Source organism: Falco peregrinus, chromosome 1, assembly GCF_023634155.1.
Source record: "Falco peregrinus isolate bFalPer1 chromosome 1, bFalPer1.pri, whole genome shotgun sequence".
Taxonomy (NCBI): domain Eukaryota; kingdom Metazoa; phylum Chordata; class Aves; order Falconiformes; family Falconidae; genus Falco; species Falco peregrinus.
The window spans coordinates 86,416,392-86,432,916 of record NC_073721.1 but is presented as its reverse complement, the minus strand read 5'-3'; the positions used below and the strand labels follow the sequence as shown (position 1 = coordinate 86,432,916).

At 40.7% G+C, this 16,525-nt stretch overlaps 1 protein-coding gene across 2 annotated transcripts in view; it reads right to left on the bottom strand.

The window, feature by feature from the left end:
* Window positions 1-5,288, bottom strand: part of SPATA7 (spermatogenesis associated 7) — a 41,948-nt gene extending 36,660 nt beyond the window's left edge. For both annotated transcript variants that reach the window (XM_055803934.1, XM_055803936.1), the window contains exon 1: window positions 5,185-5,288. In XM_055803934.1, the coding sequence (XP_055659909.1) occupies window positions 5,185-5,224 (40 nt within the window). In that variant the 5' untranslated portion in view covers window positions 5,225-5,288. The remainder of the gene's footprint in view (window positions 1-5,184) is intronic.
* Window positions 5,289-16,525: the final 11,237 nt, after the last annotated feature.

The following is a 16,525-nucleotide window of genomic DNA, read 5'->3' as shown; positions in this document are numbered from 1 at the left end:
GACTTAGCAGAACCAATCCCAGTACTTGCAGCTCTGGCAATAATTAGGTTTCCCAACTAAAACGCACACTTTCTACTTACAATAAAAAACTCTAAATATTAAAACCTGGTTACGAAAATCCACACTAGATTTAAACATCATTTATTTAAATAAGAAACTATTTTTTCTATTTTTAACTATTTCTCTTTTTTATTAGCGTGATGATATACTTAACAAATGAGAAAAACAGGATGCTCTATTAGTTAATACTACTAATGAGCCCTGATATCCTACTGTCATGGCTCACATCTTCCTACCATACCTCCTAAACTCCTTCCAAACTCCCCAGTTGGCTGCCTTTTCCTTACCTACAGTCATTCCCTCCCCTCACTCTAAAACCCCCTGCTTGCTCAGATGCGGCTGATGAGTTGCTATAGGTGTTACAATTGGTCATCTAAGCTTCTCTGGTCGTTTATCTTTGACTGACTAGTTCTTATCCTCCAGTTGCGTATCTGGGAATGAATACAGAACTGAATGACTTTCTCTAAAAAACGTATTTGTTGGGTTTTCTCCTACCCAGCCCCTGACATTTGTTCCCCTAAGACTCCTGCTTCTTACTCACAAATGGGTGAAGCTGGCTAATAGATGCAGAACTGGAAAGAGGGAAACACCAGCAGAGTGGTGAGCCACCCACAGACTCCTTCTTTAGGAGAACAGGTTAAAACATGGCACGTCTCCACTGCTTTTCTGCCACACCTATGCAACCATGAGGGACCTTCAAAATGGCTTTAGATTTAGCTGGTTTCAGAATGCAGACAGCATTCCATATTATTTGAAAGTTACGGTGGGGAAAAACTGAGCCCTGCATAATCACACCCGTAATTTTTCCCTGTTCATGCAAGCGAAACAGAAACCTCTTGGACTCATTTCTGGTTTCAGTGATAACAAAACTATCAATTCTGAGAGTATAAAATCTTAGATGTGAAGCTGGCTTTAACAGAATCACATTTAAGATTTGTTAAGAAGTGTCAGAATCTACCAGAGGAAAAAAGATAGTTATTATTTTCTAAATTTTCTGAAGGATGGATGAATAAAGCCCCAAGAAGCTATAATACCCCAATTTTGAAATAAAGTCCCAAATGTTCCATCTGAATTTTGCATGGGATCATTTGTGTCAAAGGCAAAGTAAGATGAAAATGATACAAAGTATCACTCCCTGACATATGCACCATACATAATGTTCTAAGCCATTAATTAGATGGGTGCTATTTATACACTTACTATGCTGGATTACACAAAAGCTCTTCTTTACTCCTACTCCTAATGCCTAAGAGGTCTCTCAGTCCTTTACAACTAATAATTTAATAGTATTATGCATAAATTAAAACAATGCAACCAAAATTATATTTCAGTTTCAAGAGTCAAACCCTCCTCTGATAAATTTAAGAAATCTAATTAAATAGTAGCCTTGAAATATGCTGATTGAATCATATTTGATGAAGTAATTCTTGAAAATTCTTGAAAAATACGTCATAATTTTCCTAGCTACAGGTTTCACATGACCTGTAAGGGAAGTTTTAGATGCAGGTTACTACTCCATTCATACTCCAAAAGCAGAAACAAATGGCCATGTGTGACAGCAGATACGAATTGCTGGCAGAAGCAACAGAACTAAGTGGGTCCCATGATCATTTCCTTGGGCAGCACCTCTACAGTTAGCAGTGGCACTGGCAGATTCCAGTTTTCTAGAAGGACACGTGAGGGATGGCGTTCCTAAAGTGACCATATGCTACTTTCAAGTGATGTGTACAGCTATCAATATTCATATCACAGTTTAGAAACTTCTGTCTTAAAAGGTTAGTGCCCTGATTTCAGTGGGTAGCTGTGCCTGTGCAAGCCAGCACAAGGTAATCAGAAGCGTATGCTACCATGTGCTGTAACAACTCTCCTGTGGGAATGGTGCTCTGGTTCAAGGCTGCTAGAACACCAGCGCAAGAGCACGTCCTACATGACAAATGTATATGCTGACTTCTACTACTACGTGAGACTCAACGTTACGTCATCCCATGAACATGCATTTTGAAGGTGTGTCACTACCTAGTGTCAAACTGACCAACAGATAAAATACACGTACATGTCTAAATGTATAGATACGCTATATTTAGGTTCTTCTATACATAACAAAAAAACCCTCTTTTGTATTATCTGTGCCTACAAGGAAGGCGCCTCTCATTAGTGTTATTAACTTCCACCCTCTCATATTTCTAATTGAAAATGCACTTGCAAAACTCTAATGCACAGCTGGCTTCACCCCGAATGGAGAGCAGAGAAACCTTGATCCACTGTGCTTCAGAGAAAGTTGTGGGGTATAATCTGGAGCAAAATAACTAAGGGGTTAATGACTGGAATCCTGTTTAGTTTAGCACATATTTTACTTGAAGCATGGAAGACATCTTCAACAAAATGGGACTAATCAAGTACTTAAGTCCTATTACAAATTTAAATTATTTGCTGAACAAAGATGGCCTTAAGTCACACTAAGCGCCTAAACTCAACCATTGTGATTTGCTGAGCCAAGGTTTTAATATCGTAAAAAGTTAAAGATGTTATTTTTCTCCCCACTTTCAGTTAACATGTACCACTATGTTTCAAACATAACTTCTAAACACCCTTCTTTTTTGAAGATACAAATGGATTCTTTTTCAACTTCCCTGCTGTTCAAAGGCAACTTCAGCTTCTGAAAAATAATTTGGTATCACCAACCAACGCTTGAGTTTAAAAAAAATTGTTCAAGTGGCAAATGAAGCCATACAAAGAAAAAAAAGGAATTTGGAAGTCACAGATGTGTGTTAACACCCTTCCAGCTCCAGTCAGATTAGTGCAAAGATTTCCCGCAATGCAGAAAAAATCTAAGTAACATGGTGTTGTCCGTAAATATGCAAAGTATTTTAATTTTGTTTTAGAATATTTGAAGCCTGTGCAAACTGCCTAAACCTAACAGCAGCCTCCATGCAGCAATAATGACAACTCCCTCACTGTTGTAGGATAAAAGTGACACAAATGTGTCATTGATTAACAATAAGCATACCATTTTGCTGCTGTTCAGGTATGCGCCAATCACTGGCTGTGGGAATTACACATCCCAATGCAGAAGACTAGACTTAAACAACACAGGTGGTTTAGAATTGCAGTATTCAGATTATTTGAGGTCATACCATAAATTTGCAGCTATATTAACCAACTTCTGAAATTACTACAGTAAATGACTTGGAGGTTTATACCTGGAATTTAAGGAAAAACTTAAAGGATTAATTCTTCAATATTTTTATGGGGAAAAAATCTCAGCCTTATTTGAACTTTGAAAAGACCTACAGGTAAATCCTATATAGTCTAATACATCAACAAAAACCCCACCAAACTTCTTTTTGCTCAGCATTATAACTAGAGAAAACAGAAACTCTGATAAAACACAAACATAAAATTTTGGTTCTTTCTTTACAAGGCCAAGACCAAACAAGAAACTCTGCACAGAGTACACCAGGGCATGAGATAGGGTATCCCTCCCCTTCTGTATCAGGTTCTGGATAGACAGTGCATGGATACAACTGTCTTACAGACAAACCACAAACATGATGCGTTCTGCCTCTCGTGAACTGTTTGCAAGCAATCCAATGGCTGTTCTGCCGAGCTTGCACACGGATTTCTAGGTTAGTTCACTGTAAGGAATTAGCTACCACTGCCTGTGCTAATCCCTGCTGTTGTAAGGATTCTTCCTGTATGTCTGCGAAATGAGACATTGGGCTTCCCATTCACCTACTACTGACTCTGTAATAACCTCCCACACAGACAAGCAATAGCTTCCTGCATAAACAGGCACACATTCATTCTTTCCTACTTTTGAACTTTTTATTTTTTTTTTAAACAGGAGTCATTCCTGCAAAGCTTGCTGCAACCTGAAGGCAATTTAGATCTTGCATCCTATTTATTCTCATTTTATGGTCAACAGATCATCAGCCTGCTTTCTGATTGTCTACAAAAATATTCTGGGAATCAAAAATAAGAACAGTCAGAAAAAGGATAAATTTGTAATAAAATTGCCTTCACGCTACATAAAACAGCATAAAACCAGGATGCACAAGACACTAGGTATTGCTCTGATTTTCATATAGCCATGTATTATTAGAATTCATGTCCAGACTCTACTTTGATGTCAGGTATCCTCTGGAGTGACACCTGCCACTCTCCAAAGGCTGGAACTGACACCAAGATGCGACATGAAAGCACAGAGTTACCTCAAAGGATCTGACCTGTGCAGCAATCCACAATCGTGGCATCGCAGCACTGAACAGTTCCTACCACTGCTTTACATTACGCATGTCATTAGTTCAGATCTAAAAATATTTTTGGAATTTTCCAAGAGCCAGAGCTGGGCAGTGCAAACATGCATGTTTATGCCTGTTTTTGCCATGAGTAACAAATGCCCCTAAGATCACCCACAGGATCAGAGCACAAGAGCAGCCCAGAGCCGGTCAGGAATCACTTTATAAGACCTTCAAAGCTTTTGAGTCTTTTATTTTTCAATTACACTTGTATCAAAACCCCACCACACCGAAAATCTTGGCTCTACAGCCAAACGCCATGGCAGCGACGTCCTGCACCCCGGGCAGCCCCCGCACCGCAGCGCCGGGGAGGGCGAACGCCGCCGCCGCCCCGCGCAGGGACGCGGGCCCCGGCCGGGAGGCGGCCGGCACCGGCAGCCGGAGCCCCCGCAGCAGCACCGAACACCGCTGCCGCACGCAGGCGGGCGGGTGGTGACGGTGTCCGCTGGGCAACGTAAGGCCACGTTTCCAGGGGAGTTACAGCCTCCGAGGGTCTGACGCGTAACCCTTCCCAGCCCCGGCTGCCAAGCCTCGCCCAGTGCCGGCGGAGCAAACCCCGAGCCCCCTCAGCGCCGGCTGCGTGACCGCGGCGGGGCAGCCCCGCAGCGCGCTCCGTGCCCGACACCCGCCCTCCACCCCGCGCAGCGCCGCCGTGCCCGCCGCCACACGCCGGCGCGGGAGAGGGAGCCGCCGCCCGCCCCTAGCCCCGGGGCCCGGCCGGGACGGGGAGAGCCGGGCGGCAGCGCACCCCACCGAGGGGCAGCCCCCGCCCCACCGGTCCTGTGCCCCCCGCTCGGCCGCGGAGCCGCCACCGAGCCCCCCGCACCTTGGCTCCGCCTGCTGCCGCTCTCCATCCTCAGCCCCATGCTCCCGCCGGGCCCGGAGGGGCGGCGCAGGACGGCGCTACGCGCGGCAGCAACGGCGGCTCGGCCCCCGCTGCGGGCGGGCGGGGCGGGGCGGGGCGCGGTGCCTGGCTCGGCCGGCTCCGGCGTTGCCGTGGCTACGGGAGCGCGTGCGGCCTCCGCGCCGTGCGGCCTCCGCGCCGTGCGGCCTCCGCGCCGTGCGGCCTCCGCGCCGTGCGGCCTCCGCGCCGTGCGGCCTCCGCGCCGTGCGGCCTCCGCGCCGTGCGGCCTCCGCGCCGTGCGGCCTCCGCGCCGTGCGGCCTCCGCGCCGTGCGGCCTCCGCGCCGTGCGGCCTCCGCGCCGTGCGGCCTCCGCGCCGTGCGGCCTCCGCGCCGTGCGGCCTCCGCGCCGTGCGGCCTCCGCGCCTGGCCCCGGCGAAGCCACGGGGTGCGTCGGAGCCCCCTCGCCCCTCGGACTCGGTCCCAGGGCGGCTCTTCGAGGGGCGCGCCGCGGCCAGGCGACAGCTCTGCCCCGCCAACGCGAAGTGCCCCTTGTTCTTGTAACCTGACAGGAAGCCGAACAATAATGGCTGCCAGGGGGTGGCTTGAGGCAAATTACTCCTGTTTCAGACGAGCGAATGGCAGATTGAGGGCCTGGAGCATTCCCCGTGCGTTGCACTGAAGAAATTCAAAATAAACAGCACCTTAGAAATGAACTGCAAAAGGAAACTTTGGAAAAGCAGCGTTTGATCGCACCAGTGGTGAATGCATTCGTGCTGATGTGTTGGATTTCAACTGTTTGAAGAAGCAACAGGCTTGTATTTTACTTTTTGTCAGGCAGGCTGCTGTCTCCCTTAACGTGCAGTCTCATGGGATTTTTGCCAGAAATCCCTCTGTGTGCACATTCTGTGTGACACTTGTTCTCCCCAACAGGCCAGGGGTGCTGTGGTCCCAGCCACAGCCTCATGTGAAAAGGCCATGGCCACGTGTCATCCCAGCCGGGGGAACATTACCCTTCACCACCTAGAAATTGCTAATTACAGGGTAAATACAGTTTTTTAATGTGATTTCTACCCTTCCTTACGTGCTAGGAAAAATAGTTTGAATATAGCTCAAAATCGTAGCAACATCAAGGAGATGGTATTTCAAAACAATTTCGCTTATTTCTGCCTCATCCAAAGCTCCCAGTAAGTCACACAAACACTCATGCCAGATGAAACCTGTAGTTTATCTACCCCAGTATTTCGTGCAGACTCTGCAAAAAGCCTCAGAAATATTTTAAGCAGTCGACTATTGAACATTAGCTGAAATGTCCTGCTAACTCCTAGCCGTTGGTGCTCAGCCTGTGATTTCCCTTAAAATTTTAGATATTCCCATTAGCTATATGAAGTACTCTTTGGATATGGCCTTAATTCTTATGCTTTGCATTATAGCAATCGTTTTGGCATTCTGTTTTCTGTAAAATAATCTATAAATGTAGTCTGTGTTAAATTCGTCTGGGAGAGGTCAGGAGAGGGAATATATGCCTTGGAAACCCGTTGATCCTCCATCCTTTGCTGGTCCTCTGTCTTTCTCGATACTTTTTTTATAAAGTGTCTATTCTCATGGCATTTCAGCTACTGTCAACTGTGATGCCACAAACACCTTACCTTTTTGTTAAAACAATTTAATAGCATTTTGTCATCTTCTCTTAGGTGTCTTGGATGTGAGGGCAATGTCATGAAGAGTATCTGTTCTCACTCCTCCATGCAAAACCTACAAATCCAGAAAGCCCAGCCCAAGAGTTTTTTTGGTTTTCATTCCTCTGCAGCAGATTATTGATGGCGTTGTGAAATCAGAGATCTAGGGAAAGGGCTTCAGGAAATTAGTTACCCTAGTTATTGTGTTTCAGGGTCTCTGGTTTAGTCTTTGATGTGATCTAAATAGTTAAATCTGTAGATTGTAGAAGTAGAGACAGTCTTAAAACAGTTTCCATTTCAGATACCTGAAGATACTAGAACGTAAGTGCATGAGATTCTCACCTCTATGTGGTATTCTAACCATCAGGTGTAATACTCACTATTGGCTGCAGAGATCATGCCACAGAAAACACTTTTCTCTGGTTTCTTTTTTTTTTTTCATTTTTAAATGAGCTCATAATAATATTTTTGTACTTTTAAAATACTTTCTTTGTTTCAGTATCTGAATTCTGAATTTCAGGTTTCTGAATTCTCAGTGTGCAGTACCCAACGTGCAGTAAGAAGGCTGTTCTGTCCAACCCAAATGATGGGTTTCTCATAGTGTCCTCCTATTGTTCCTATACTTTTTTCCCACCATGTAGTTAATTAAAACACCCAAATGTAAGTGAGCATTTTTAGAAATATATCACAACTATTCTCCTGGTTTCTAGGCAACACTGAGGGCATGCAGCAATTTCCACTCGTTCTCTCTGTCAATCAGCAGCCACAGCCTCCTAGAGATGTCCTAATTCTGAAATTTTTCACCTCCAGTGGCAACACATACCAAAGCTTTATGTGTTTCTAACTGGTCTGACCTATAGTCCTTTGGCCTTTGGCTCCCTTTGATCTGTGAAAGTATATATATTCTCAGTGTAATTAAAAAGTAACCCAGATCTATGGCTATGTGCTAACACATTAAGTTCTGTAACACGTACTAAATAAAAATAAGCCTTAACAAAAATTGAATGAGTCCTGGACTTTGATCCATCAAAACAGAAATAAAGAACACAGATTACTGCAGAGAGCCTACCACAGTGGGTGAAGAAATAGCATGATAAAACCTGTAAGATTTTTCTTTTCCCAATTTGAAAAAGACCAAACAGCATTTAACGTTGTTGGGTGTCTTTTTTCAGCAGGACATTTTCCTCTTTTCCTTGGAATGCATTACAGCAGAACATGGTTTTAAAATGTACCTACACAGGGCGGGAATGAAAGCAGCAGGAATATGAGTGTCACATTTGCAAGTGTAGATGCGTATCTGTCCCTGCCCTGACATGGACTTACAGAACTATCACCTTCTTGCCTACTACCTCTGTTCTGTGTATCATCCAATGTAGGCACCTAACTGCTATGAAAATGTACAGTTAATACTGATGGCAACAAAAATTTCAGCCCAGGGTAGTGTTTATTTTTGTGGAAGAAAAAAATCATTAGGGAAAAATATTTCAAAAAAAGGAAGTACTCCATATGATGCCCATTTTCTTTTGCACGCTTAGCCCACAGACAGGACAATTTTCCTCTGAAAAAGTACTGTGTGTCTGGCAGGACTTCAAACAGTTACCTGCTCACTTGGGACAGAGGTCTGTTCATAATGTCAGAACTCTGCATATGTGAGATTTGGCTTTCTTGGAAAAAAGTTTGTATGTACACTGGAAAATTCAAATTGTGTTTCTTTGGAGAGTCTTTGCTTATTTCAAACCATTGATTTTCTTTGAAGCTTGCTTTTCCTTACAGCTGTCTATCAAAGTAAGCCTACATATGCAGGCAGAAAACAGGGTTATAGGATCATAGAATTGTTTGGGTAGGAAAAGACTTTTAAGATCATCAAGTCCAACCGTTAACATACCACTGCCAAGTCCACCACTAGACCTGCACACCATATTCACAAAGTATTCTAGAAAAGCCCTCACACTTTATGATGGAAATAAATCTTCTGGGTTTACTTGAGGTTTTATTTGGCATCAGTGCCCTTTCTCAGTGGGGGTTTGTCACCTGCCTGTGGCTTTTGTGGTGTCAGCATTCCAAGCCCCTTGCTGCTGCTCACAGCAAGCTGCCGCTGACTTGCAGCAGTCTCCAGCTGGCACATTCAGACCATTAACCTAGCAATCCGTTCCTACACCATTATCTGGAAAGAAAATCATTTCCCTGAAAGATCAGAGGAGACAGTGCTTTCTACATGTATTTAAACAGGCTGTCTCTCCACGGTTTTTTGCTACCCACTTAGGAAATTCTTGTGTTGAACAACTGGAGTAGCTCTCATGCAGATGGTGTGAGGTGAAAAAAAGAAGACTTAGTAACTACTGAAATAGTTTTTTTGAAAATAAAAAAAACCCAAACATATTTGTACAGGAGGAATGGTAGGTTCTTTTCTGCCTCCTGTTTGCTGCATGTTCTTTGGTCATACAGTTCTTGGCATTACTAAAATCATGTACAGTCTTGAAATATCATTGCAACTTTATAATGATAGAAAGTTATGTGTTCTGGCAGGACTGGAGACTCTCCCTTTTTTCATGGCAATGCATGTAGTTGTTTTGTTATTGTGTGTATGATGGCAGCAATACTCAAAGCCTTTTGTAAAAAGTTAGGGCTCCAGCAGGAAAGATGATGCAGAAACAATTCAGAGGAGATGGTCCATGTCTTAAAAACTGCGGTTTTTAAGACCTTGTAATTTAGAATGCAATGAGGGAGCTAGCTTAAAGGAAGAGGGAATGTGGTAAGGAGGATGAGGGAAACGGTAGACATATGTAGTGAACACAGCGTTAAACTGTCATACTCTATTTATCAGCTTAGAAGAAAAAGTCTCCCCTGCAGTATGAATAACAACTACTAAAACCCTTTCAGGAAGCTGCTGTGCAGGTGTACTCTGTACAACTATTCTTTCTCTTCAGATCTATACAGAGTCTTACAATGCATGTATCCCTGTGACACAAGAGTATTTTTAAATGTGGCAAGGAAGAAACCTCTCTAAATTGTGTAAGATGTTATTCTCAGCTGTAATGTAAAACCTAGTAGCTGGGGTGACTCAAGTTCTGCTTATATTTATTCTTACACTGTGTCATTTTCTGTTTATCTATTGTTCCTATGAAAGTTTGTAGACAGGAAGCTTGTACGTGAAAAACTGTCCTTTATTACAGCTGCTGCAGGCTGTTGTTTTCTCATTACTTGAACTATTAGGTATTAAAGAATGCAGACTGCAGTAACTAATGGAATAACTGGAATTTTAAAGGGAAAAATCTATATAAATGTCATAACTCTGTTGTCTAGACGTAAGAAATGCTTTATTTTCTGATAGGTTTACCTATTGTGCCACACAGAAATGCTTACTCATAGTAATTAATAAGATACAGGATGAAACCATGTTTTTAATATTTCAGTTAATATCAGGAAATTAGGACTCAGATTAGACATACATAAATGATACAACTCCATTAAATCCAGTGAAGCTATTCCTGCTTAGGCTGAGATGGATTGTCAATGTCTACCCAGCCTGTGGCAGCAGACACAAGAATGTCAGTGTGGCACTTTGTGTGGCTCGTCTACCTTCTATGCAGCTACCGCAGCATGCTCAGGCTTGCCTGGCAGTGTATTAATCCATGCACATACCTGAAAAAAATGGAACCCTACGTGCTGAAGAGGGTTCGTTCAGCTTTGTTGAGATCAAGAAGAGGAATTCTTGAGGGCAGCTTTAGAATTGCCTACAAAAGACAGTACAGATATACTGTGATTTTCCACAGCACTTTGATAATTTTTCAGTATCTTCATGAATGTGAAATACGGTTTTGCTAGAAAAGGACTTAAATTCCCAACTGGAACAGTTTAGGGGGTTTATTTCCATTTAAGAAGGAACTGTAATGACATTGCCTGTGTGTTTAAGCATACTGAAAGATGAAAAAAACAGACTGAAAAAATCTCTAGCATACTGTGTTTCATGAGTAATAGCAATTTTGGTCATGTTAACCACTTGCAGCTATGTGTGAAGGAAAGTAATGGGCATGAAAATGGCAGGAATCAAAATGGACTGTGTGAAGTTTAACTGTTGCAATTAAATCCTCTAGGAGTATTTCTCTTTGGAATCATTTCATTAATACTAAAAAAAAATATCTTAGGAAGAATTGCCATAAGTACTTTCTGTTATATTGTCTAGGACTTTCCTTCAGCTAAAAGTTATATTCCAAGGGAAACGTCTGCTGCTTACTAAATTTGTGTGTTTTTACTGACTTCATAAGATTTCAGGAATATCCATGTTCAGATTTAGACAGAACCTGAATTTTGCTGGTTTAAAATTTGGCATAAAACCTTTTTTTTCCCTTCCCGTTAGCACATTACATGCATCAGAAAAGAAAGGGACTTCAGTTTGGTGGATGTTTCACAAGCACAACAGTCAGGATGCTCAGGGTCTGTTTATAGCTTTGTCAGTGACTTGTGTGACCTTGCATACACTGATTCAGGTGCCTGAGTAGGCTGCAGTCTAAATCACCTTAATGTGATTCATAGCTGGTAGTAAAAATGGAGACACTTAGAGTTAGTGCACTTGTCTGCATTTTCGGGATAAGTCTTTTTGCACTGTGCTTATCATCAATAGAAACAGAAATTACATCAATCGTTTGAATAATAAATATCTAAACTGCAGATATGGATGAAGCCTAAAAGGAATAATATTTATCCCTAATCTAATGTCACAGAAGCCAGTTGGGCCAGTGATATTAAACATAAATATAGGTAATGGACTATAGCAATTTCGCACAAGACTAGAAAGCATTGAATTTACTCTGAATACACAAATCGGTTATATGGCATAGAAATAAAGGATAACAGGACTAGCATAGGGAGAAGTCCTATGTGTTATAGCGGTTTCTTTATGACAGACAACATTATCATATAAATCTTTTCCACAAGCTGTTGAATCTCTGTCTTAAAAGTTGTATGCAGTCATTCTTGCAGCCCTCTTCAAAAGTTTGTTCAAAAATTCAATTCCTTATATGGCTAGAAACCTTTAAATTAATGATCAGTACATACTCAGTGAATGTTGTACTACAATTAGTTTCATGCTTTTCTATTCACTTTTCAGAAGTTAGGATTCCCATTACCCCAGTTCATGTTTTCCTTCATATGTTCTAATAAATTCTTTGCTAGAAATGTTTACCTGATTCATATGAATTTTATTTTCCAAGACTTCCCAAGTTCAATTAATATTCCTATGTCTCTTTCCTCCTGTGTCATCTACTGTTCATAATAATATTTACTCTTGGTCCTCCAGTGCACGCCTTTGCACTTGGTGCTACTAATACTAATTGTGTTCTAATCTGTACCACAAAAAATTGCAGTACTAATAAATACTTTCCAAATTATAATCTGTTCCTTCTCAGTATTGGCAATACCTTCCAATTTCTGTCATTCCCACATCCCCTACATTATAAATATGCACAGTTAGCTATTTTACAAAATGTACTGTGAAAGTATAAAAAGTCTTCCAGGATCATCACCAGTAACCTTTCTCCAATCCTCATAGATTATCTATCAAGAAAAATAGTTTTGGCTCCTTTTAGCTAAGTGCATCTCAAGAACCTCTCAGGTTCTATGTGGTTAATTAAAACCTAATAGGTTTTATTGCATTTACTAATTAATTCCACATGTCCTTTCTTTTAATTCTGCTTTCTTTAAAATATATCCTTGAAGAGTGCTGAGGTCAAACTAGCAGGCCTGTCACTACCTGCCACCTCCTTTCTAGATGACAGATAACATATTCACAACTTTCTAGTTATTTGGTATAACCTTGAGCTTGGTAGCTTGGTTATGGCTAGTCATGTTCCTCTCCCCCATACAATTCTCTTTTCCTTTTTTCAGTTTTCTCAGAACTATGGAAGGATTTCTGGAGAAACTTCATTGTGTTGCAGAACTTCATAAGCTCTCTCTCTCTGATAAGGACCAGTGTCCTCACCTTCATCCATGAAAGGCTAAAATACCCAACAACCATAAGGAAACACTCTATTCAGTAAGTACACAGTAAACTATACATTAATACCACAAGTTAGAAAATCTAGCAGGTTCTTTCCACCTCAGCAGAAGTTATGGGGAAGGAATTTCTATTCCCTTTACTGGAGGTGTAGTAATTTGATTCTACTGGTGTTTGTTAATCGATCTCCAGTTCTAGGGATTGAGGAGATAGCCATTTAAGACACAAGTTACTTGATTGATTAAAGCTTAATACAAGTTTTAAATAGCCTCAGTTGTTCTTGGCCTTAACAACATTAGCAAATTTTTAGGTGGGATAAAATATCTGAGAAGGAAGGTCGCACACGGACCAAAGCAATTATGATCAAAACAAGATGGAGGTAAACGCAAGGCTCCCTTTAAGACTGTTGTCTTTAGATTTGCAGACATATATATATATTGTCTATATTTCTAATATATATATATATTAGATATATAGATATATTTTTCTTGTTGCTTTGGAAATGACTGGGAAAAAATGGTTCTTTTAGTACAAGTCAAGACTGTAGCAAAAATCTTTGATTTACAAAGTACACATGATGATGAGGGTAGTTCAGCCATGTCAGTTCTGCTGCTTTGTGTGTAAGAAAAATTGTTACATTTGCTGAAAGTACAGGTAGACTGTCTTTTTTTTTTTTTTTTTTATGCTACCGACAATTTTCTTTTCATTTGAAGATTTCACTCCAATGTCTTTTGGATCTCAGTAGGTTTTGAGGATTACATTACTGGTAACTAGCTTGAGTTTTCTGTGTCGTGGCTGCTGCAGTGTTACTGATCTGAAAACTGGTTTCTCCAAAATAATGAAACATATAGCTCTATTGGTTTAGTTTTGGCAGTTCCCATGGCAGCCTCTCCAGCTCTAAAGATGCTATGGGTTGTCAGACTGATGTGTATCCAATGTTTGCAACAGCTGGATTTACTCCTACCACTATGTGTGAATCAGAACTACTAACAAAAGGAAGTTGACTGCCTTTTATTACTAACCCCTGATTAATGAATAATGAATGTCATGGTAGAGGGTAAAGTAGGCCAAAAATAGATGTTTAATTATATCATTCCTAAAGCCAAACCTCAAATATTATTCATCTTGGAAAACTTTGTGACAAACAGCCACAATCTTAGAGAATTTTCACGCGCAAAGCACCTGTTCACTGTGTCTCAAAACTTGTTGAGTTGTGTTCATTGCATAAACAAAGAAAAAATCCCACTTGTTTAAATATCCATCCCAAATCAGAGTGAAACACAACCAGGCAAGTCCTATCTGGCATGAAGATGCCACACCTCTGAAGCAGAAAAAAACATTGAAGGGTCAAATACTAAATATCACCTTACTTGTTTTAGAGTTTGTCACAGCTTAAGTAAGTACTGATTTCAGCGCTTCAGGGAATTTCCTACAAGAAATGGGGAAACAATAGGATCCCAGATTTTCTGTAGTTTGCCTTCAGTGTATGTCTTTATACCCAATTATGAGAGAAACAAAATGCACTACAATGTTGAAAAGCATGGAAGATAATGCAAAAAAGTTTGCTTTGTAATTAAAATTATAATAGATCTTTAATGAACATATCTGTGTTTCGTTCAGTTTTGGCCACTTCTTCTCGAGACAGTGGAATGAAGATTGAAAAGACAAAGAGAATTATGGGAGTAAGAAAAAGGCTGTTGACATACAAGGATAAGTTGACAGGTATAGATTTCTGTAATTACACAAAATGGAAAATTAAAAAGCCTTTGTGATTTATTCTTTTTGGACTGTTACTAAATCAAGAATGAGATATCTATTATAATTAAAGGATGCTGCTATATTGCCAGAAAGTATTATGAAATGCTGATTTTTAACCCAAAGAGCCAACATGTATAATTTATAGATGTTTGTGGTAATTGAGAGGAAGGGTGGTTTTACGCAAAGATTTTGTATAGAATAAACTGCTGGAATAAGATGTACATTTTTACCAAGCAAAACGATAGTAACAGGTATGTGTATGTCTTGATTCTTATATTATTTCTTTAACAACAATATTTTTCAGTATACCAGCCTGAGTTCTTATGTCATAAATTTGCCCTCTTTTTTTATTAAGTGTTTGGGCTTTAAAAATTTCATTTTAATTTTTCACTGTATTCAGGATCCTCATGAAATTAGATGAGATGCTATACCATTCTATACACCTATTACCTCATCTGTAAATGGCCATAATAATATTTATCCTAAAAGGTTTCTGTGATTCACTTTTGCTAGTAGAGTGTTTTCAGATGCACAGCTGGAAGATGCTGAAGAAAATAGAATTAGCTGTATTATGTTTCTCCTTGAAATATCAAGTACAGCATTGGCAAAGGCAAGTTATTAATCTATCTAGCAAGGCCCTGTAATAGCAAACTTCCATGCCTGTTTATATATTTAGTGGCATCTAATGTTAGTAGAGTCAAATTTCTGTCAACATTTTTATAACCACAGTTACTCTTAGTTCCAACTTGGCATTCAGAAAACTTGCACCACAGACATACTCTTTTGCACTACCTCTGAACTCTACAATGGAGTCCATTTTTACCGCTGTCTGTGCAGACAGCTAGCTCGATGGTTACAGAACCTTCTCCTATTCCATCACCTCCTTTTACTCAAAATGCTTGCCAACGTAGTTCTGTGTTAAATTATTTTCTTTAATTCCATTAGTGTGGCTACAATACTGATGGATTTGGTGGTGCATGCTCAAAATGAGATCCACAAGATATTTAGGTGCCTAACTGCCACTGACTCAGAGTTGCTTGCCTAAGTACCTTTGGGAACATGTGCTATAGTCATTTATAACTATGGATCAGGACTAATTGGTTTGGATTCCCGAATTCTTGAATAGTCAACAGGAGATGTTTTAAAGGGGCATCTTTTTCTCAAAGTGAACACACAGCACTGTCTGAAAACTGTTTATTTTCAAGTTTTTTTCATCTGGGGATAGAAATCACTTGTCACTTTTGAAAGTTTGGTTGACAGCTCCTGTAATAAAACAGTCACCAATTCCCAAGACTTTCAGTATTTCAAAGAAGTGTTCGAAATGAGGGCATGGTCTTTCACTTAGTAGACAGCCTTGTGAAACTATTTCTTTGTAATAATAAAAAAAGGAAGAAAACAAGAAAACCCCAGAGCGCTTATCTGAGTTGTAAATGCATTTTATAATACAACTAATTTTATTCTGCAAAAATCCACACGTCAGGGCTTTTGTTTTTTCTTCTTGTTTGGTTTTTTTTTTTTGTTTTGTTTTGTTTTTTTTTATGGAGCAAAAGATACAGTGAGCAGAAATGAACAACCACTCCACAGTGAATGAACAATGTTTCATTTGGTTCATTCTGATGGAGCTGCACCTCCCAAGCTGCTGTGTGAAAAAAAACCAGAGGCAATTCCTGTAGGTGATGAAGAGAAAGGACTTTTCCTACCACTCTAAGGGCTGCAGGCAGAACAGGGATAGCAAAGCAACAATAAACTAACAGCTTTAGCCAGAACTGCCTACCCATAAGAAGTTAATGGTGCTATGAGATAGAGGGGAAAGGACCCTTTCCAACTTGATCCCAGCTTTTCATTGACATCAGTTTTTTTTAAAGGTAGTATTAGCCTCAGCAGTCCTGCTCTTTGG